Genomic DNA, 23,950 nt, shown 5'->3' on the forward strand with positions numbered 1-23,950 from the left:
TGACAGGTGGTGATAGGGGGTGATTGATGGGTAATTAGTGGGTGTTTAGAGGAGAGAACAGATGTAAACACTGCACTTGGGAGGTGATCTGATGTCGGATCTGCGGGCGATCTATTGGTGTGGGTGGGTGATCAGATTGCCCGCAAGGGGCAGGTTAGGGGCTGATTGATGGGTGGCAGTGACAGGGGGTGATTGATGGGTGACTGACAGGTGATTGGCAGGTGATCAGGGGGGATAGATGCATACAGTACACGGGGGGGCGGGGGGGTCTGGGGAGAATCTGAGGGGTGGAGGGGTGATCAGGAGGGAGCAGGGGGCAGTTTAGGGTTAAAAAAAAAATAGCGTTTTTAGATAGTGACAGGGAGTGATTGATGGGTGATTAGGGGGGTGATTGGGTGCAAACAGGAGTCTGGGGGGTGGGCAGGGGGGGGTCTGAGGGGTGCTGTGGGCGATCAGAGGGAAGGGGGGCAGGATCAGTGTGCTTGGTGCAGACTAGGGTGGCTGCAGCCTGCCCTGGTGGTCCCTCGGACACTGGGACCACCAGGGCAGGAGGCAGCCAGTATAATAGGCTTTGTATACATTACAAAGCCTATTATACCTATTACATGCGGCGATCCGGGTGCTAGTAACCCGCCGGCGCTTCCGAACGGCCGGCGGGTTACAGCGCCGGGGGGGCGGAGCCAGTCGCCGGCGGCTGATCGCGTCAGGAATGACGCGATCGCCGCATAACCACGCCCGCCACCGCCGATGGGCATATTGCGGTCGTTTGGGCCCAGCCCTTGCCGCCGCCCATCGGCTTAAGGCGGTCGGCAAGTCGTTAAAGATGAACTATAGTGAAAATGATAGATTATTTAGTCAGTTTGCCCATTGTAAAATCTTTCCTCTCCCTGACTTACTTTCTGAAATGTATCACCGGTGGTGACCTCCTTAGTTCTGCCAGGTGATCTATACGGAATGTTCGTTACTGAGCGTTCTATGCACAGAGGGAGATATTGCTTGCTTGGCAGTTGGAAAAAGCTGTTATTTCCCACAATGTAACAAGGTTTACAGACAGCAAACTGTCAGGACCTAGGTTCTGACATCACACAGTGGGAGGGGTTTCACCACAATGTCAGCCATACAGACCCCTATGATGATCTATTTGAGAAAAGGTAGAGATTACTTGTGGGAAAGGGGGTATCGGCTACTGATTGGGCTGAAGTTCAAACCTGAGTTAAAGTTCCTCTAATTATTTCTCAGAGGAGTTCACAATCAGACTCCTACACAGCCATAGCCTAAGGTCCCTCCCGTAATCAAAGGCTAATTCAGCATGTTGTCTGGATTTGGCCAAGACTACACATTTTAGGTTGCTCCTAGTAACCACTTGGACTGGTCACCTGCAATGTCCCCATTTGTGACATGGGGCTCCATCATACCTGTAGCACGGGGATCTGCAAATCCTCAAGCCAGCTACATCCTAAGCTACAGCCAATACAGTTTTAAACACTTGTAACAAATGTATTTCTCTTTCTGAGCCACTTCTCCATTTTTGCACCATGCCACTTTAATCGCCCCACTTGAATTCAATAGTGAAGGCCCTGGAGTGAATAACGGTTATTCTACTCTCTCTGTTATAACCTGATGGCCAACCAAACTTCACAATGACATCGCCATCAGGATTCAATGTTGTCAGATGGGTATCCTATCCTACCTATGACTGCTAGGTGAGAAAAATGAGAAGAATGATGAGAATGATCAGGTGAGGAGAATGGTCCTGTGCCCAACAGTCAGCTGATGCAGGAGGCTGCATCAACCCTTCCAATAACTTTGCTGGTTTGAATTGGGACTAAACAGATCATATCATTAAGATATTCAAATTTATTTTATCAGAGGGAAGGTATAAAAAAATATTATTTGTGCGTTCGTGTGTTTTACTTTACTATATCAAAGGTTCACACCATACATTGTATATTCATACAGGTGCATGGATGGGACCTGTGGACTGAGTTTACTGTAGCCAGAGGTTTGTACAATTGTCCGTACAGCCCTCAGACCCCACAGTCACAGAAAAAGTTCAATTGATAACAGTTCCACTGTCTTCAGCTAAACACTCCACTGTCTGATTGTAATATACACTCTCACCGGCGTTTAGTGGCTGATTTTATCACAGATCAGCAGTATTCACTTCTGAGATAGATTTCCCTCTTGTCGTCTTCCTTTCTCCTATGTTGACACTCGGGGAAAACACAAACAACCAAACATAGCGTAATCAAGTTTCACAAATTCCGTCTCCTATACCAGTCACCCGATGTGTGCTCAGTGCTTGGAATAGATAAGTTACAGGCTCACCAGATAGAGTGGCTGAATCCACCACAAACCAGCATATCCGGCTTAAACAAGTCTTAGCATTCTTCTAAACACCCATCTTGCTTCCACTTGTTCATCAGGGGAGAAAACTGTGATACAACATAGCATGAACCTGTATAGATCTTATATTCCTTATTTCTTATACACGTGCAAAAGTGTGTGCACCCCTGCTCCTGACCCTGTGCATATCATGCAGCCAGCTTGCAAAAACCAGCTGTGCCTCCACACTGCCCGGTGTTTTATCAATCCTTCTCCGAGCTCTTCACCACGTAAAATAGAAGAAATGCACGCTCACCACATTATTATGTTCATGGACCAGCAAACAGTGCTTAGGTGTAACTGATATAACTTCAATAGTCAGGCTGATGGGTACTTAAAGGAACTGACAAATGGCTCCCATAGCGTAATTCCGCATTTATTAAAGTAAAACAGCTAAAATTTGCACTCACATAGTTTAAAATCAGATGCGCATATAAAACTCCAATAGGACGTCCTCACCGCCGCTTCACCAGCGTCTCCTTGTCTGCCACCTTAGGCCACGTGTATATTACAATCAGACCGTGGAGTGTATTGCTGAAGGCAGTGAAACGATTATCAATTGTACTTTTTCTGTGACTATGGGGTCTGAGCACTGTACGGACAATTGTACATACTTTTAGCGGAGCAGATACCCCCATTCTGTATAGCGATCCCTTTAACTTTTTTTGAATAACATACATAGGGTGGAGGAGCGCTCATACCACTTTTAATATTGATAGCCAGAGGTTTACTATATCGGAGTTTACTAGAACGATATTGATTCTACTGTTTACCATATCCAGGCCCATATATGCAATTCACTTTTTCTCCTGAGTATTCTCCTAGGTGATATTTTCACACCTTGTCATAAAATGCTTTTTAACTACTTAAAGACCGCCCCACGCCAATGGGCATCAGGTCCTGGAGCCGGCTACTGAAAGAGATCGCGCGCAAGGTGCACACGCATCTGCTTCTCGGGGGGCGGAGCTCCGCCCCGTCTTCAGTCTCCGAGCGGCAATCACCGCTCGGGAGACTGCCGTCTATTTACATGTACAGCGCTGCGATCAGCAGCAGCGCTGTACTGGGGACAGCCGTGTGACACGGCTGTCCGCCTGGGGGACAAGAGAAGGCTATGACAGCCGATCGCCAGGATTGGCCGGCTGGGGGGTGGGTGGGTTTAACCTCCTTAGCGGTAATCCCGAGTCAGGCTCGTACAGAAAGCCGCAGAACAGGGTGGTAATCCCATGCTTGAGTGAGTTATATGCAGGAGCTGCTGTAGACCTCTCTGAGGTATGATTTTTTTCTTGTTTTTAGGGTCTAAAAGCTTGTGAAAATGTTTTATAGCTTTTAGACCTTCAATCTGGAAATAATCATAACGCCAGGGAGGTAAAAAAACAAAAACAAATATTGATAAAAAATAAACAGGGGGGGTGGGGGGGGGATCAGACCCCACCAACAGAGAGCTCTGTTGGTGGGGGGGAAGGGGATCACTGCTGTGTTGTTGTGCGGCCCTGCAGCTTGGCCTTAAAGCTACAGTGGCCAATTACAGAAAAAATAGTCTGATCTATTGGGGGGTTTAGCACTGTGGTCCTCCAGTGGTTAAACCACCACCAAGCAAGAAAATACTCAAAATAAATTTGATAGCACTTTTTCATCAACCTTTAGGTACTTTTTTCCATTGTAAAATGCTTAAAATATTATTTTAAAGAGAATATGAAAATGATTTCCTAGGAGATATCTCAGGAGAAGTTAATGGCATATGAGCCCCAGCCTCTTACAGCAGCTGTCACATGACAGACTTCAAGGTCCTCCTCAATCCCAGACTGACAGACATGTTCCAATTCTCCTGAAAGTCCAGGACAACCCCCATTCCATTCTGCATAGTGGGCGGTATAGGCATAATGCGTCCTGAACCTGGAGATGCAACACTGTCACCTGTGGGTGACCTAACAGAACTGCCACTGCTAACACATTTGCCCCATGCTGTTAGGAAAGTAAGCAGGACAACACAACATACCTCTGGACCTGGCGGGCCTGGTGAGCCGGTGAAGCCTTTATCCCCTGGTTTTCCCTGCAAATTAAAAATAAAAAAAAATTAAGAAAGATCATGCTTTTTCAATACATTTATAACAGCGCACAACTATTCAATGCACACCAGGTCATATTTCCCATTAGGTCAGTTAGGCCCATCCCTACTGGTATCTCTATATGATACTGTTATCTGTAGAAACCACTACTAGACAAGTTGCCTGCTGCCAGTCACTTCCTCCACATCACTTCCACATACCACTGCTTTACTGCTGCCCTTTAAATGGTAACCATCTGGTATAAAATAAAAAATCAATTCTTTATTTTTATCTGGTAAACAAGTAATAAGGATGCTAACCAGGCAATCCTAAAGTTAAAATCACTATTACTTTTCTTGTTGATAAATGATCATTCCCCAGTTGATCTGACTCTTATTTGGTACACAGAAAATTTGGTACACAAAAAGGAAGTTGCAGGGCATGCTGGGTTGTCCTTTTTTGCTTCTCTTTTTCCCCTCAGCCTTTACTGATGCAGCCTGATTGGCTGTAGCCTCTTTCCCCTCCTACACCTCGGTTCCTTTTTGGTTGGTCAATATTTCTCATGCTGAGACAATAGACTTTCTATAGTGAAGGGCGGGCAAATCAGGCAGAGGAGAGTAAGGGAGGAAATGACATCAGGATTGGCTTCAAAATAGCCACAGCTAAAATGGGAAATGCTAAGAAGGATTTTCTCTTTTTTTTTACTGTAGAAAAATCACTAAATTCAAAACGTGGACAGTACAATACATATGTTATGTAAATAGAGCAAGTATTTATCGACATATATGTGTTTTTTTTTTCTGGGATAGTATGGCTGACAGCTCCTCTTTAAAGGATCACTGCAAAGTAAGGGCATTCATAGCCTTTCTCCTGTACCAAATACTTGTAAATGGCACTCTGCTGTCTGGGATGGGTTGTGAACTTTGATCTCACCACAATGGTTCCTGGCACGAATGCCATCAAATGCCTGGCATAAATGCCATCAGGGTCTATGGCTAAAAGTATTAGAGGCAGAGGATCATCAGAACAGCCAGGCAACTGGTATTGTTTAAAAGGAAATAAATATGGCAGTCACCATATCCCTCCCACTTCAGGTGATCTTTGGAGCAGCAGGGTCAGCCTGAAAATATTCATGATGACTGGTTCACTTTAAATGCAAAAATTAATTACTCAGAAACTTATGGTTTAGTAGTATATGGTGGCAAAAAGTTGCTTGTTCTATCCTTACTTGCTATGTATTGCGCATGCCACAGACGTCTGAGTATAATGAAAGTTCGCCTCTGTCTGGCTATCTGAGTTACTACACAGGTGTCCCATTTTAAAGATCAGCATCAGGACACTCAAAGCTTTCTACTGTATGGTTATATGTCTTGTAGTATTTGCTATTAATCCGGCAATCGAGGTCCGCAGACATGTAGTAGTATCCGAAGCTTTAGCTGCCAATACCGCTGACCTTATCTGCAAGCAAAAGGCACAACAGCACCACTTCAAAACTACAGGACAAACAGAGTATTACAACTACACTGCTGTCCGTCTGCCAGCAATCTAATTAGTGTCTACCGTAACATGCAATGATCTCCTCCAAACCATAACACTAAAAGTGGCTACTATGTTTAATTTATTGCAGACGTATGCCTCGGCAGCATCAGTCTAATGAAGATTTCTTATTCTGTTTTCTCAATGTTTATCCTAACAAGACGTCGGAAAAAATTACAAGAAGCTCCGTGGTTTATATTTAACATTGGGCCAGAAATGGAAGCCTAGTGGAGAATTTCGCAATGTAATAATGTGGATTGTATTAAAAAGACGAAGAAGAAAAAAAATGAAAAAACAAAGGTAATATAAGGACAATTTGTAACCTCCTGTGATTAGGATAGCAGATCTTACCAAAGGTCCTGTCTTGCCGCGAGGTCCTGGTGGGCCTGGTAGACCCTGGCTGCCCTATTGGGGAGACATCAGAGGGATTAGGAAGTAGAAGAGCCGACACGTTAACCAATGAAAAATGAAATGAGGTGGAACTAGGTCTTGCTACTGACATGATTTAATGCTATCTGTTAAAAAGAATCTTCCAGGCATCCATATCATTTTCTGGAGCAGGTATGGGGAAAAGCATTTCCATCACCTTGATCCATTCTACATTCTTCAGGGCCCCAGTACGAAATATGAAACCTGGCCCGCTTTTCTATTCCCATTAATAACATACAAGACATGTTAATTAATCACAGTCCATGAAATATACAACAATAAAGCTAGATTTTTACTTGCTTATACAGCTCTGAGCCATTTTGTGGCAGTGTTTCACATTGCAAATTGATCACATCAGATCATGCCAAATAGGCATCAAAAAGGAAGCCAATGTACACAAGGCTCAAGTCACAAGGAATAGGTGACATTTGTAATTACTTCCTTAATTATTTGGAAGGGCTAGTACTACATGTACCTATATCATGTCACTTCAGATGTGCTTTAAGTCTTCAAAAAAGAAACTTACTTACTTGCTTATAATCAGTTTTAAAGTAATCCTCAGACTAGCTCCCATAACACTGTATCAAGCAATAAGCTTAAACATCTTTTAGGCAGGGAACACACTTGACTGTTTTCATGCGCGTTTTCTTCACAGAAAAACAGAGCTCATGTTAACCAGCTTAGCGGTATGGATGAGCTCAGCTCGTCCATGACCGCCGCGCTGGATTGCTCAGGCCCTGGTGGGCCGATTTGCTAGCTGCTTGTTGTTATCAATTGCCGACGCTTGCCGCCAATGCGCCGCTACCCGCCGCGTTACAGGCCCCCCCGAGACCCCTGTGCAGCCTGGCCTATCAGCGCCAGGCAGCGCTGAGGGGTGGATCGGGACTCCCGATGACAGCACGACGTATGGGGGAAGCCAAACAGGAAATCCCGTTCTGAACGGGATTTCCTGTTTGCTTTGATCGCCGGAGGCGATCGGAAGGGGTGGGGGGATGCCGCTGCACAGCGGCTATCATGTAGCTAGCGCTAGGCTAGCTACATGATTTAACAAAAAAAAAATGTTTTTAAATGTGCTGCGCCGCCGCCCTGGTCGTTCTAATACAACGCCAGGGTGGTTAATCAATGGGCTAGTTCACGCTTAAAATGTTTTTCGCGTGTAGCAAAAACCCTGACATTCCGCATGATGACTTTGCACATTTTGTCAGTTTTCTCTATCAGCTACATCAGCTGCTGTGGAAAAAAAACGCACACGTTTTCCTGCATAGAAACACACTTGGTGTGCAGAAAAAGTACGCAGAAAACTACGCACAGAAAACTGAAAGACGAGTGTGTTCCCTGCCTCAAGATGTTTTACATTCTCTGCCGCAAATATCAGCTTCTCCCAGGCAGAGTCCAGCCATTCTATTACGTTGAAAAATCACACAATTATGCTGGGTACACACAATTCCTTTTTCCGCTCGATTTTCCACCCAATCGTTTTGTCCGCTCGATTTTGTTATCTTCCCCTCGTTTTTATCTTTTTCTATTCACTTCTATGAGAAATCGAGCCAAAAAAACGATCGGAAGGAATACCGGACATGTCGGAAATTATCGAATGCATCTATCGGGGGTAAAAGAACGTATGATGTATTCCCAGCATTACACTTATACAGTACTAGAAAAAAAAAATCCTTTATATCTCTTAAATAGCTGGGTCAGCCAGCTGGCCTGAGAGCATTTTCCTATATCTGCAGTAGTTGACTTTTGAAGGTATAAGTTACAAATGTTACTCTTAATGAATGCCCAATCTTATGATGCTTCACGGAGTCCTCCTTTAAAGAAACCCTGTAATGGGGGCAGTCAGTAAGTTAAATAGAGCCCCACGCAGCACTAGGACTATCCTGCAGTCATTGCCAGTGCTGATCCTCATTAGTATAGAGGAGTAAATGACAAAATCCTCACTACTGATACTTCCTGCAAATAATAAATAAAAACTTGAATACAGAAGATAAATATAAGGTAATCACCTCTAAAGACTCCAGGCAGTCCTACAGACCTGTTCCTCTAAAGGTTCACGGAACATGAAGTGTTTAGTATCTGCAACACGTTGCTAAGCAGATGCTGCTCAATACAAAGTCTCACCTTATCGCCTTGATATCCGACTTCTCCGGGAATTCCTGGAAATCCTTGGACGCCCTAAGTGCACATGACCAAAATACATGACAAGGTGTATTATAGCAAGACACAGCATTACCAGGAACACCACAACTTCCACAAACGTTGTACCAAAAATGCAAACAAATCACAATGAGGCTGATTTACAAAGACAGCAGCAAATGTGGAGCAGCTCATTGGGAAAACCAATCAGAATCCTTGTTTCATTTAAGAGATGAAATCTGATTGGCTGTTTTCAGGAGCTGTTTCTCCTTGCTGCAATATTCTTTTTATGCACCTTGGCATATCAGCTCTAGTATCGGTATTTGTGTGCAGTGTAGGCACCTGCTATACTTCAATACCCAGGGAAACCTAATGATAGATGTACAACTACTACTTTTTAAATACAAAATCCTACAGGCAGATCCAAAAAAAAAATACCTGTAAGTAGAAATAAGACAACTTCAATTGCAATTATGGATTTTTATTTAATCTTTCCATCTGCGCAAATACAACGATGGGGAAAATACCCGTTTGCTGAGCTCCGGTTTCCGTGTGGGTTTTAGGTAAGTGATGGCATTTCCTGGCACCCAAGTTTTGCCTCCCCAGCAAGCCACTGCACCTCAGCCAATACAGGTAGTCCCCGGTTAACGAACGAGATAGGGACTGTAGGTTCGTTCTTAACCTGAATCAGTTCTTAAGTCAGAACACTGTGCAATCTCTGTCCCCTGTACCTTCTCTGTGCCCCCCTGTGCCTCCAGTGTCATCCTCTGTGTCACAGCTGCCCTCTGTACCTGCTTATACAAGTTTAAAAGCCATTTCTTCTCAGTCCAATTTAAAAAAAAAATTTGACTTGTTCCCATGGAAACACAGAATCCATGCCGTTCATATTGGCGGGCCGTTCGTAAGTCGGGCAATCGTAAGTTGGGGACTACTTGTACAAGTATGGCTCCAAATACTTTCCATTTTAAGAGTTTTTTTTGCACATTTTCAGACTATCAAGCTCCTCCCATATCCTTATTATTTAATTTATTACTGACCCAACAAAACAAGCAGGCTTGCTTGCTTGTTCCAGAAAAGCAGTCAGTGAAGAGAAAGGATGAATATGACCGCTATGGAGCAAGCAACTTAAAAATGAAAGGGTTTTTTCAATTTTATTTTAACTTAGTAACTACTGCTGCACAATTATTTGCCAGTATCTGTATAGGCTGTGAGAGGAAAACCAATCATTGGCTGGAAACAAACTCCACACATATAAGCCCAGATTAATGAAACTTGAATTGGACAGCTTGTGTGGCCCAACAAACCTAGACTGTACTCTGTTACTAGATGGCAAAAGTCTGTCATCCTCATCTGTGTCATATCAGATAATAGTAAGGATTGCTAAAAGTTAGTGTAGAGTAGGCAGTTTAAAAAAAAATAAAAAAAATCAACAGGCTCTTTTGCCTTTGTAAATAATGGCCATAGTGTTCCTGGTGGGAACTGCATTTATTATATTAGTCCTACAAGCAAGAACTCACTGCACATAAGCTGCCAACAGCAAATGCTGTTACAATATGTTCGGTGAGATTCTGATCACATCAAAGTGATAGTGCAAAAGCCTTCACGGCAGGCCAGGCAGGAGGAAGGGTTTTTCAGCAAAACATGGACAAAAATGTCAAGAACAGAATACAGAAACAAGTCATACTTGCATGTGGACTTTTCCTCATCCTGCTGCAATAAAAAGTGTTTGTTTTTTTTACTTCGCTGTCAATGTTAGCTGCCCACATATTATTTTGTTCAATGTTAGCTGCCCACATATTGTTCAATGACCTGCAAGGGGCATTCAGATTGTTCTTCTCTTAGGATTAGTTGACCTTAGGTCTTCTACAATTTTTTCAGCTCTTTGTTTTCCATTCATAAATCCATTCATAACATATCTGAGTTTTCATGCTGCAATGAAAATTCCTGTCTTGCACAATTTAATGGGTAGCAGATGCATTTCCATACACTAAATAGATAGTACATGTCTGCTCTGTAGACAGAGAGAACACCTCTACAGACCACCACAGTGGGTACAGCACAAAGGATATGTTAATTGCTCTGGCTTGGTCTATCGTTGTGCGAAATATTTCAGAAGTCCTAAAGCGTTCCCCTGAGGCAGACTTCAATCTTAGTATACATAATCACTCAGAAGTTCCACATTTTACTATCATATCAGCATTATGACTTTGGAATAATGCTTCCACCACATTTCTGCATCGCAGTAATGAAAAAAACAAAAACAAAACCCAGGTTCCTCTGAAATCCAATTTATTCATGCTCAGAACTGTTCTCTTGAAAATAAACTAATGGAATGTTTGGAGTATAACGAATGGAAGAGTCAGTATGTATATTCAGTAGAGGGTGTTTTTAAGTCAAATATGTGTTAAATTTTGTATCATATGAAGCGTATTTGTAGGAGTTAGGGAATAGCCTAAGACTTGTGTAATCACTAGGCTTGGGAATATTACCGTATATACTCGAGTATAAGCCGACCCGAGTATAAGCCGACCCCCAACTTTCCCCCCCCCCCCCAAAATTGGGGAAAAGTATTGACCCGTGTATAAGCCGAGGATAGGAATTTCTCCGGCTACTTATCCAACTGAGAGGCCCCTACCCGCCACCATAGGCACAATAGAGCAGAGAGGGCACAGTGGAGATAGCTGTCCCTCCATGGCAGAGTGCATGCTAAATGGCCTCCTCCCCCCACCATTGCCACAACGGGTCGGTGGGGGCAAAGTGGTGATAGCTATGTGGGCTTTGTGCAATGCTACCCCCCCTCTCATCCATGGCAGAGTGCATGCTAACTGGCCCCCCCTGAGTGTCCCCTCTACCCCACCAAAGGCACAATGGAGCCATGGGTAAACAGTGGTGACAGCTGTGTGGGCTTTGTGCCATGCTGCCCCCCTCCGTGCAGAGTCATGCTAATTGCTCCCCCCTCTGAGTACCCCCTCCCTCCACTAGCCACAACAGAGCAGTGGGGGCACAGTGGTGATAGCTGTGTGGTCCGTGCTGCCCCCTCTACCTGACTGAGCGCATGCTCTGAGTACCCCCTCCCGCCGCCACCTCTTACCCCGCCATAGGCACAGCGGAGAAGTGCGGGGACGGCAGTAACAGCTGTGCGATCCGTGCTGCCCCCTCTCCCTGACTGAGCGCATGCTAATTTGCATAGTGTGGTGAGGCCTATTGCGCTGCTCTCACCTCCTGTCCGGGCCTCTTTCCGTGTCTCCGGTAGTTCCTCTGTTCCAGCTCTTTCATCGCCTATGCCGCTCGTTCTCGCTGTCAGCAGCATGGAGCTCCGGTCTCGTCGGGGCAGGGTGCAGCCAGGGACGCTCATAGTCGTGCTATGACGCCATCTAGTGGCGCTTCCCACGATGTGCTGCACGCATCATAGCAATGAGCCTATGAGTGTTCCTGGCTGCGCACTGTGTCCCAACGAAACCGGAGCTCCATGCTGCTGACGGATAACGAGCGGCATAAGGAGATGAAAGAGCTGGGGGCAGAGAAAATACCGGAGAAGCAGAAGAATGCCCGGACAGGAGGTGAGAGCAGCGCGATAGGCCTCACCTCACTATGCAAATTAGCATGCGCTCAGTCAGGAGGAGTTGGCAGCACGGATCGCACAGCTGTTACTGCCGTCCCCGCACTTCTCCGCTGTGCCTATGGTGGGTAAGAGGTGGCGGCAGGAGGGGGCACTAAGAGGGGGGGTCACAGTAACTTGTCAGACTCCAGTATAAGCCGAGACCCCCACTTTTGGGCCACTTTTTTGGGCCCAAAATCTCGGCTTATACTCGAGTATATACGGTATATAGGTGGAATGGTTTATAACTTTGGTGATCATTTGCCTTTGTTTTTTGTTATTTTTTTTCCTTAGTGTTTTTTGTTGTTGTTGTTTTGCTTTTTTGCCTTACTACAACTTTCTCTTTTAAAGTTGGAGGGAGGGATGGAAGGAAGAAGAAAAATAAAGATTTAATTGATTAAGCACGGTGGCGTAGTGGTTAGCGCTCTTGCCTTGCAGCGCTGGGTCCCGGTTACAATCCCAGCCAGGGCACAAAGAGTTTGTATGTTCTCTCCGTGTCTGCCTGGGTTTCCTCCGGGCACTCCGGTTTCCTCCCACATTCCAAAAACATACGGATAAGTTAATTGGCTCCCCCTAAAATTGGCCCTAGACTTCAGTACTTACACTACATAATATAGACATATGGCAATGGTAGGGATTAGATTGTGAGCTCCTTTGAGGGACAGTTAGTGACAATATATATATATATACACTGTACAGCGCTGCGTAATATGTCGGCGCTATATAAATACTAAATAATAATAATAAATAATAATTAAGCGATAAACTAACAATGAAGCAAAACAATTACCCGACCTAAGAGGGCTGCGGTGGAGCTTGTATTAAATGGTTGGGCCTATGATACAAGAACTGAGTTGGAAAAGAGAAAAAAAAAAAAGAAAGGAAAAAGAACTGTTCTTTTGCTGAAGGAGGTTTTACACTGGGCCATTTTTCTGAAAACCGGGAAGTGATAGAACAGGTGGAAGAGTGCCCCCCTCAGGGTCAAGTGGCATCTTCTACTGAGATGAAATTTGGAGCAGAAATGGAGAAATGCAAAGATCTGCTACGTAATTCATGAGATGAATCAGATAGGAAGCTATAAACCTGAAGCCACGTCAACACTGTGTGCTGCTGTTGGCTCAATAAAGGCCTTCAGTGGCACTTAAAGTAAACTTGAACTTGTGCAAGTAAACAAGACAGAAGCCCTGCACATTATTTTTTTATGCATATTTTATCCTCCTCTTCAGGAATTTCACCTTGCTAGCCACTTCACCAGCAATCATTGCCTCTGTTATGTGGGTGTCCACATCTTGTGTGTTAGTGATCTAGACAGAGGGTGGAGTGTCCAAACAGTCTTTTCTCTAACCCAGCCTGGAGCAACACATGCATTCTGCTTTAAGGCTACTTACACACCAAGACTTTGCGTTTTAGGGGACTTTATGGTCGCATAACGTGCCCCTAACTCAACTATGGTGGTGTTGAAGTTGGACGTCAGATTGAGCTGCGTTATGCAGCTCTCAAAGCAGCCGCTCCAGGTTAGTGATAGGAAGTCCGGATCTTTTTAAGGACTCGGATCATTTGAATCGGATCATTGAAAAGATCCAGATGTTTGAACCAAATCATTTGAATCATTTTACTAGGGAAGCATACTGGGGGTGAAATGACTAGCAGGACAGGACTTTCCCTGCACTGTACATTCTGTATGTTCCTGTTTCTTCCAGAGAGACATCCACTGTGAACCGAATCTTTCATTGTGATGATCCGGATGATTCGACTCACAAAAAAGATCCGGATCAAATGAACGATTCGTTCATGACCCGGACAACACTACAGTCCCACCACCAGTCACCACAGTGCAGTGAATATTAATTAGCCATGTGGCTGGCTGCGGAGGAGGAGGGGAGACCTCCTCCTCCAACATTACTGAGCATGTGCAAGCAGTCTAACGTGGCTTAGCCCAGTATAGCGTACAGCATGCAGCACTTTGTTTAAACGTGCTGAGTTACTGTGTAACGCAACGTGGGCACTGTGAACAGCACAATTGATTTTACAGTGCTGTGAGTTAGGCTGCGTTACTGGCTGCTGTAACGTGGGATTTTAACGTCCCACTGTGAAACCAGCCTTAAAGGGTGAAATGGTGTTGACTTCTCAGGATCATCATACATGCTTGATTCAATGCGGCTGCAGCTCTGTGTACTCACGTGCCTGAAGAGACCTGAACCATGTCTTTAGCTTTTCAAACACTACAAAATTCACATACCCTCTGATCTACGGACAACTTATTTGTATTTCTTACATCAGAAAAGCAAACTAAAGCTAATTTCTAAGATTAGAGAGAATTATAGACCTTGGAAATACTTTCTGACTACTACAAACACACCTCCTGTATCACTATAGCTGAATAGAAAAACCTTATATACTATTACATAAGCCTAGCCATACACTATTGTACAAATTCAATGTGCCAATATGTCCTTCTGAATCTAACAAATATGCTCAGTGTAGCTGCATATTTGAGGTTAGTTTTCAGGTGTTTTTGACACATACGGAACAATTTGATGGATGGGCCATTGAGGAAGAATAAACAAATACTGTCTCCAGTTCATCATAATGCATAACTACAGCAAATAACATTGGGAGCGCTGTATTTTCTCAATACCTTCTTAATGGCAAATTAATGAGATAAAAATTAGTGGTCGGTTACTTTAATAACCCACTCAGCTCCACTGTGTTTCTCGCAGGCAAGGAAAACTGGGTCCCAGGAGACCTTCCCAATGAAACATCCTTACATAAACTTCAGGGGGACTGAATGCAACAGAACATGTACAGTAGTCAGGAGACAAGCCCACCTGCTCTACTCATTTAAAGAGCAAGTTATTAATGTTCCTTGGAATCTGCATAGGAGGTAGTAAGATCTTTAATCTTGGAATAATAATCCTCCATCAGGAAGGGATTTTGAGTTATTAAGAAGCTGTGGCAGGAGGGCAAATTACTTAAAGTCTACAATAGCCCAATAATTATTCTTATTCAATAACAAAATGCCTAAATGCCTTATTGTTGATATTTAATTACACAGTACTAGAATGTAATGGTGAAACTTGGAAAACACTTCTAAAACCTAAACCATAATTCTGGATAATAGAACATTCTGGTGTTATTTAACCCATAGACTGCAGCCAACATTTCTAGACGTTTTGGAATTTTTGCCTCCGTATGCTGCGGACGCCTAAAGTCGGTTTTCGGCAAAACTTCATTAGCATGCCAAAAAAAGTCTTCAGGCGTTTCTGAATGTTCCCATCCATACCTTGTGCATATCTAAGGGCGTATCTTTGTAAGTAGTTTGGATGAAGATACGCCTTTAGACGTTCGAGACATATGGAGGCAAACTTTCTGAAACCCATGAAGACCACTATGCCTGAAATAGCTGGCACAGGCATTTCGTTTTTAATGTTTTAAAAATTAGAGGCAGTCTTATCGTCCTTTTCCATTGCTGCATGTGATTGCAATCGCGCAAGTAGGAATTTCCATTTGCTGGCGTTTGTACCATAGCCGTCAGCAACAGAGTGCAAAAAAACGACGCACACAAGTGGGAAATGAGCACAAGATAAAAACGAAGTTCATTTTTTCTGTTTAGTTTCGTTCAGGTCTAATGTCCCACATTATTCAAATCTTTTTTCCACTGATGGAAAGCACACTTACGAAACATGTTGAGAAGAGCAACATCTGACATGATTGGCTGGGAATCTTTTCCATCACAAGATGCATGGTCCTCAGAGGTTCTTGTGGAAGGGGTTTCGCCACAATATCAGCTATACAGCGCCCCCTGATGATCCGTTTGTGAAAAGGAATAGATTGCTCATGTAAAAGGGGGTATCAGCTACTGATTGGGATAAAGTTCAACTCTTGGTCACGGTTTCTCTTTAAGGCCCCTTTTACACTAGCAGGCTAAACCTGCGTTGTGTTACCCTATTTTGCATCAGGGGTAACGACTCATTACCGCAAGCACTGCGCTTAACGCATGGTTCTTGGGGTAATGGAAGTCTATGGGCGACACATTATGTGAGAACTACTGAGCGTGGAGCATTGCAGCGCACATGCGTGGAGCAATGGGAATCCAAGTGATGTACTTCCTGCCCAGCAGGGAGTACGTCAATGAGCAGGGGTGGAGCTATGCATATTACCCTGTATGACTCTGCCATAAGGTCATATGTTTGTCATTTTTTTGCCTTGTGGTGGGATGAGGCAGGAGCATTACATCCCCACCACAACACAAAAAAATTATGTAAAACTGGCCTCAAGAAAACCTTGGTCCATAGACTGGCTGGTTTATGCTGCGAGACCTTTTTATAATAATGGCAGTATTTGTATAGCGCCTTTCTCCTGTCGGACTCAAAGTGCTTGCGAGGCAGCCACTAGAGCGCACTCAGTAGGCAGTAGCAGTGTTAAGGAGACTTGCCCAAGAAACTCCTTACTGAATAGGTGCAGGCTTACTGAACAGGCAGAGCTGAGATTTGAACCCAGGTCTCCTGTGTCAGAGGCGGAGCCCTTAAACATTACACTATCCGGCCACTGACTTGAATATTAGTTTTGTGCGCATTTTGTGGTTTGATTCATTTTTTTTCTATATCCCATCTCTTATCTTATTTTCTTTGCCCCACATTCCCCTGGACATCTTCCCTTGCTGTTCCTCATGCCTTTTCGTGTTCCTTTTACGAGCATATGATTTCTATTTTGTACTCTCTAGGTTTTTTTTAATTCATCCGTAAAATCTCTCATTTGAGGAAGTGTCTCTGCATCTGAGCTCCTAGATGTATGTGACAAAAGCTTTTACGGTTCCTCTGAAATTTTGGTTTGTTGGAAATTCCAAAGTTTACAGGCCTAAATACAATCTACAGGACATAAAATGCAGATCACAATGGCTCATCAACTGGCCTAGTACAACTCTTATTGAAAGTTAAAACTGCTATTTGCTTCTAACCTAAGGCCTCATGTGTAAAAAGTGTATTTCTAGTTGGTCATAGCAGCTAGTCACATTCTTTATTTCATTTTAAAACCAATACTGGAGAAATGAAGTTGGAAGCCGATCTGTTGCTACTAAATTACAAAAACTCAAAATTAAATAAGCAGAATTTCCTGAAAACAGTTTTAGGGGACCTGGAACAGCTATTCACACATATAATGCTGCCCATACACTTAAGCTTTCTACACACATCAGATGGTGTCAGACGTCAGAAGACGTTGAAAACACACAAATTAGTGACCAATTGTTGTCAACGAAAATGGAAGCAAACAACTGAAAAAGACAACGATACTATGACCAATTCTTTCCGGTGGATCATTTCGGCTGACAATCGTTTATAATCAAATGTATAGGAATCCAGAGATCCTAAATGAAGCATCTGCGAAGTGAGGCTGCGTGAAAAGAAGCAGGAGTGCCGTTTCTGGCTTTTGTATAAAACAAGTTGTTTATTATATATTATCTGAGAAGTATAACGTTTATCATATTTTTTCTCTTAAAGCCATATACACATTCTCCATTGGCAAGGTTATCTCCTCCACGGGTTTTAACTATCATCTGTATGCAGATGACACCCAAATCTACCTCCACACCCCTGACCTATCCACCACTACCATGGACAAGATCTCCTCCTGCCTATCAGCCAGCTCCTCCTGGATATCCGCTAGGTTCCTGTAACTAAACCTGGACAAAACAGATTTTATGATCTTCCCACCCCGGCCATCCCTGAACCTCCCAGATGTGCATGTCATTGTTAACCACACTACCATTCGCCCTACCTCTCAACCCCGCTGTCTGGGTGTCACCCTGGATTCCGCACTATCCTTCACCCCCCACATCCAAAACCTCACAAAGTCCTGCAACTTCCACCTCAGTAACATCTGAAAGATCCGCCCTTTCCTGGCCACCAAACTCCTCATCCATGCCTTCATAATTTCCCACCTTTACTTCCACAACGCCCTTCTGTCTGGTCTCCCTATGACCTGAATTGCCCTGCTGCAGTCCGTTATGAATGCAGCAGCCAGAATTATCCACTCCTCCCATCGCTCCACGGCGGCTCCCCTCTGTGAATGCCTCTACTGGCTTTTAATCCAGTCCAGAATCAGATTCAAGATACTGTATCTGGCCTACAAATCTGTCCATAAAACCTGCCCAACCTACATTTCCAATCTTACCCAAAGGTACTCACCCAGCCACTCACTCCACTCCTCCAATGAAATTCGCTTGACTGCCCCCCAAACCCATGCACGCCTCCAGGTCTTCTCAAGAGCTGCTCCAACACTATGGAACTCCCCACATCCCGCCATTAGGGTTTCCCCCTCCAACATCTTCAAGAAGGTCCTCAAAACCTTTTCATTCTGGCCTACCCCCCCCCCCCCCCCCACACACACACACACACTAGTGCTCTAAACCTGCAGCTGAACTCTGGTCCCCTACCTTTCGCATCCCTACCTCTCTCTCTCAATTGTAAGCCTTCGGGCAGAGTCCTCCTCATGTCTCCTACCTGCTCATGCACCTCCATTACTGTACACCCATCCTATGGATCTGAGTGAACGCTTGAGTGAACTCGACTTGCCTAATCTCCATGCTCCATCCAGTGACTAAGCATTACCTTGTACTGTACTGTGCTGTATGATATGGTTTGTATGTATTCCTGTATTGTCTTATTGCTGTATGTCACCCCTAAGTATGGTCTGTAACCTGAACTTATGTCCAGTGCTGCGTAATATGTTGGCGCTTTATAAATACAATAAATAAATAAAATAAATAAATAAAGCTTACATAAAGCTTACATTTATTAAGATTAAGAGCATTTTTGTACAACTCCATGTATTCAAAAATTGTTCTGACTCCTTGACTCCAACTCCAACCCTGAGTCCACAGCCCTGAACAATAGCAAGCGCTTTTTTAAAAAAAAATCATTGGCACTTAAAATGAATGGGAATTAGTAAAAAAAAAAAAAATAAGCCAGATACTTACCTAAGGAAAGGGAAGGCGCTGGGTCCTATAGCGCCTTCCCGCTCTTCTCCCAGTCCCCGCTCCATCGCTGGCTCCCAGTAGCAGTATTTGACCAATTTGATCAAATACTGCTCTAATCCTCAGAGTTCAGAAGTCTTCGGGAGCCCGAGTGCTCCTGAAGACGGGCTGCTCCATACTGCAAATGCGCAAGCACCCTCTCAGTATACAGCTGCCTGTCTTCGGGAGGACTTGGCAGAGTTGCTGCAAGGGACTGGGAGAGGAGAGGGGAGGCAGAGCCTTCCCTCTCCTTAGGTAAGTATCTGGCTTTTTATATGATTCCCAATTAAGAAAAGTGCTTGTAAAGTGAACCAGCCCTTTCTTTGACAAACAAGTCAGAGATTTCAAACATGGATTAAAAACTCTGCAGACCACAGAAGAAGAAAATGCCAGCAGTCAAGTCTTATTATCTAAGATAATATAATATAAGAAGATAATCTTAGATAATATCCTTATATAGGCATGATATATACAGTGGTGTGAAAAACTATTTGCCCCCTTCCTGATTTCTTATTCTTTTGCATGTTTGTCACACTTAAATGTTTCTGCTCATCAAAAACCGTTAACTATTAGTCAAAGATAACATAATTGAACACAAAATGCAGTTTTAAATGATGTTTTTACTATTTAGTGAGGAAAAAAACCTCAAAACCTACATGGCCCTGTGTGAAAAAGTGATTGCCCCCCTTGTTAAAAAATAACTTAACTGTGGTTTATCACACCTGAGTGTAATTTCTGTAGTCACCCCCAGGCCTGATTACTGCCACACCTGTTTCAATCAAGAAATCACTTAAATAGGAGCTATCTGACACAGAGAAGTAGACCAAAAGCACCTCAAAAGCTAGACATCATGCCAAGATCCAAAGAAATTCAGGAACAAATGAGAAGAAAAGTACTGTAATTGAGATCTATCAGTCTGGTAAAGGTTATAAAGCCATTTCTAAAGCTTTGGGACTCCAGCGAACCACAGTGAGATCCATTATCCACAAATGGCAAAAACATGGAACAGTGATGAACCTTCCCAGGAGTGGCTGGCCGACCAAAATTACCCCAAGAGCGCAGAGAAAACTCATCCGAGAGGCCACAAAAGACCCCAGGACAACATCTAAAGAACTGCAGGCCTCACTTGCCTTAATTAAGGTCAGTGTTCACAACTCCACCATAGGAAAGAGACTGGGCAAAAACGGCCTGTATGGTAGATATCCAAGGCGCAAACCACTTTTAAGCAAAAAGAACATTAAGGCTCGTCTCAATTTTGCTAAAAAAAACATCTCAATGATTGCCAAGACTTGTGGGAAAATACCTTGTGGACCGCCGTGACAAAAGTTGAACTTTTTGGAAGGTGCGTGTCCTGTAAAGTCGTAGAAGTAACACAGCATTTCAGCAAAAGTACATCATACCAACAGTAAAATATGGTGGTGGTAGTGTGATGGTCTGGGGTTGTTTTGCTGCTTTAGGACCTGGAAGGCTTGCTGTGCTAGATGGAACCATGAATTCTACTGTCTACCAAAAAATCCTGAAGGAGAATGTCCGGCCATCTGTTCGTCAACTCAAGCTGAAGCGATCTTGGGTGCTGCAGCAGGACAATGACCCAAAAGACACCAGCAAATCCACCTCTGCATGGCTGAAGAAAAACAAAATGAAGACTTTGGAGTGGCCTAGTCAAAGCCCTGACCTGAATCCTATTGAGATGTTGTGGCATGACCTTAAAAAGGCAGTTCATGCTAGAAAACCCTCAAATAAAGCTGAATTACAACAATTCTGCAAAGATGAGTGGGCCAAAATTCCTCCAGAGCGCTGTAAAAGACTTGTTGCAAGTTATCGCAAACGCTTGATTGCAGTTATTGCTGCTAAGGGTGGCCCAACCAGTTATTAGGTTCAGGGGGCAATTTCTTTTTCACACAGGGCCATGTAGGTTTTGAGTTTTTTTTCTCACTAAATAATAAAAACCATCATTTAAAACTGCATTTTGTGTTCAATTATGTTATCTTTAACTAATGGTTAACGGTTTTTGATGAGCAGAAACATTTAAGTGTGACAAATATGCAAAAGAATAAGAAATCAGGAAGGGGGCAAATAGTTTTCACACCACTGTACATCTTAACAAACTAAAAATATGTTTGACACAGTTAGCCTTTAAAACCACAGAGAAAAAAAGTAAAAAATGCACATTAAGACAACATTCTTGAAGAGTCTGAATTCTAAAGTATACTTCCAATCAAATATGAAAAGCACGGAATTTTAAGCGTAGACATGTGAATGGGCCCCAGGAGGACTAGGTGCAATTCAAATTGAATCTCCACCTTTCCGGGAAATGTGCACATCAATCAGACAAAAACAAAGTACTCCGGAATGAGTTACTATGCTGCTTCTCTGTAGGTGAGGGAACAAATAGAATGTATTAATATTAGAGAACAAATAGGAAGTGAACAAGGGGTCAAAGTAGAAGGCCTAATACTCAACTAAATGGTCAGTCTGGACATTGCTATTGTGGGCATTACACCATTCCTGGGCTGTAGACAGAGCTGATGAAGCAGAACTGTTAAAAATGTGCAGTTTCAATGATTACTTAAAAAAATGTGCAGGCTTAAAATACTAGTCACTGGCTAACTGGAAGTAATATTTTCATTCACTCTTCATTTTAAAAGGAACCCAAGGTGAAAGATCTAAGGAGGCTGCCATGCCTGGCAGCCCTGCTCATAATTCTGGTCAGTAGTGTCTGAATCACAAGCCTGATACAAGAATGCAGCTAATCTAGTCAGACTCCAGTCAGAAACAGCACCTGCATGCTCGTTCAGGGTCTATGGCTAGCGGTATAAAGGTGGCCACACACCATACAATAAAAAGATCCAATTTTATACCAATTCGATAAACACGATTGGCAGTACAGAGAAAAACTAAAGTTTTCTATTTGGGTGAGAAATCTGATTGAATGTCCCTTTTTTCTGCTTTAAGTCGATCAGGAGTGGTGGATTGTTCTGATCAATTTTTCAGAAAACTGAATGGTATAGGGTAGATTGGCAATTTTTTGATGCATAGACCTATGCAAGTTTTCAATCATTTTTATCATAACTGGGTAACAAGTGTGTATGATACATTGGTCAGATTTTTAAATGTTACAAACAATCAGAAAAATTGTTCTGAACATTCAGATTGAAAACAAATATAGAACACTGTATGGTGTGTGGCCACCTTTAGAGTCATTGGATCAGCAGGACAGCCAGGCAATGTGCATTGTTTAAAAGCAAATAAAAATGTCAGCCTCCATAAGTCTCTCACCTCGTGTTCCCTTTTTTTATTAAAAAAAAATTTTCAATCCGTTTTTAGTCCCTCGTCTCATTATTTGTCAGCTCTACTATCTATGTTGTTGGGAGTTTCAGATTTTACACTTGTTTTTACACAACTACCCCTGTTTTATTGGAGCTGGTTCATTTGTCTTGAAAGTGTTGTACCACTCGAGTGGACTGGGAACATCTACCTCACCAGTGGCTGCCTTTGAGGCTACCTGAGAGTATCAGTCTAGACTGGATAGGGTTTTTGCGGAGGTGCCCTTGGGGTATAGAGTTAGTATATAAATAAACAAGGTGGCTTACCTCTGTGCATACACCTTATTAGATAAAAAGTTTCTTTATTCTAAAGAGACAGGTATACGTGTAGACAACGAGTTTCATGGGTCTCAGCCCTCTTCCTCAGGTCAGTAAAAAACCTTTGGTATAAAAGTGGTCTGCATGGGCGCCTGTAGCCATCAGTAGAAGTAGTATCAGTCTAATCACCTAAATGCAAACCTACTCCATTGTTGAAGTTGATCAAAACTAAACTAGATATCTTCATAAAACAGGGTAAGTGGCACCCAAAAGTAGATAAAACGTAGTTAAAAACAGCTAAAAATAGAGGTGGCTTACTTCAATAATGACACGTTCATATAAATATGAATATTAATAAGCACAGGCAACACATTTCGTGGGTCTGCATCCACTTCCTCAGGACAAATTAAGTGCCAGAGTTGTATCAGAGAGGCTCTCCATACCTGGCTCTGATACAACTCTGGCACTTTATTTGGCCTGAGGAAGTGGGTGCAATCCTACGAAACGCGTTGTCTGTTCTTATTAATATTCATATTTATATGAACTTGTCATTATTGAGGTAAGCCACCTCTATTTTTCAAGTTTTTTTAACTCAGTTTTATCTACATCTGGGTGCCTCTTACCCACTTTGTGCTTTTCACCCTCCTTTGAGAGGGGTGTTCATTGGTACCTAGTGGCTTTACCATCAATATGACCTTCTGTTGTATTTCCTAAGAGTGGGAACGCACTATGAAGTGAAGTCGGGTTTATAGATCTCCACCTGCTTTCAGCGGTTGGTTGCCCCTTGTGCAACCTTCCTTTGTGGGTACCCTAATCCTTTTTGTTTTCCATCACTCTTCTTGTGACATACTGCACTGAGGATCTACCAACCCTAGTTCACGCCTTCATCACATCACGGCTGGACTACTGCAATGCCCTTTATGCTGGCCTCCCAAAAAAGGACCTGCGTCGCCTGCAATTAGTGCAGAATGCTGCTGCCAGATTGCTAACAAACCAGCCTCGCCACTGTCACATTACACCGATCCTTCGCTCACTGCACTGGCTACCAGTAGAATGGAGAATACTCTTCAAGATTGGACTGCTGACATTCAAATCCCTGCACAATCTGGGCCCTGGATACATGAAGGACCTGCTGAAGCTGCACCACACCTCTCACAACCTCAGATCAGCAAGTTCTATAAACTTGGTCACTCCCAGAGTGCACCTCAAAAAATCTGGAGATAGA

At 43.4% G+C, this 23,950-nt stretch overlaps 1 protein-coding gene across 6 annotated transcripts in view; it reads right to left on the reverse strand.

Annotated features, from left to right (window-relative positions):
- Window positions 1–23,950, reverse strand: part of COL27A1 (collagen type XXVII alpha 1 chain) — a 728,465-nt gene that overhangs the window by 272,442 nt on the left and 432,073 nt on the right. For all 6 annotated transcript variants that reach the window (XM_068248437.1, XM_068248438.1, XM_068248436.1 and 3 more), the window contains 3 exons: window positions 8,517–8,570; window positions 6,318–6,371; window positions 4,382–4,435 (listed from right to left, as the gene is read on the reverse strand). In XM_068248437.1, the coding sequence (XP_068104538.1) occupies window positions 4,382–4,435; window positions 6,318–6,371; window positions 8,517–8,570 (162 nt within the window). The remainder of the gene's footprint in view (window positions 1–4,381; window positions 4,436–6,317; window positions 6,372–8,516; window positions 8,571–23,950) is intronic.

Source organism: Hyperolius riggenbachi, chromosome 8 (assembly GCF_040937935.1).
Source record: "Hyperolius riggenbachi isolate aHypRig1 chromosome 8, aHypRig1.pri, whole genome shotgun sequence".
Taxonomy (NCBI): Eukaryota; Metazoa; Chordata; class Amphibia; order Anura; family Hyperoliidae; genus Hyperolius; species Hyperolius riggenbachi.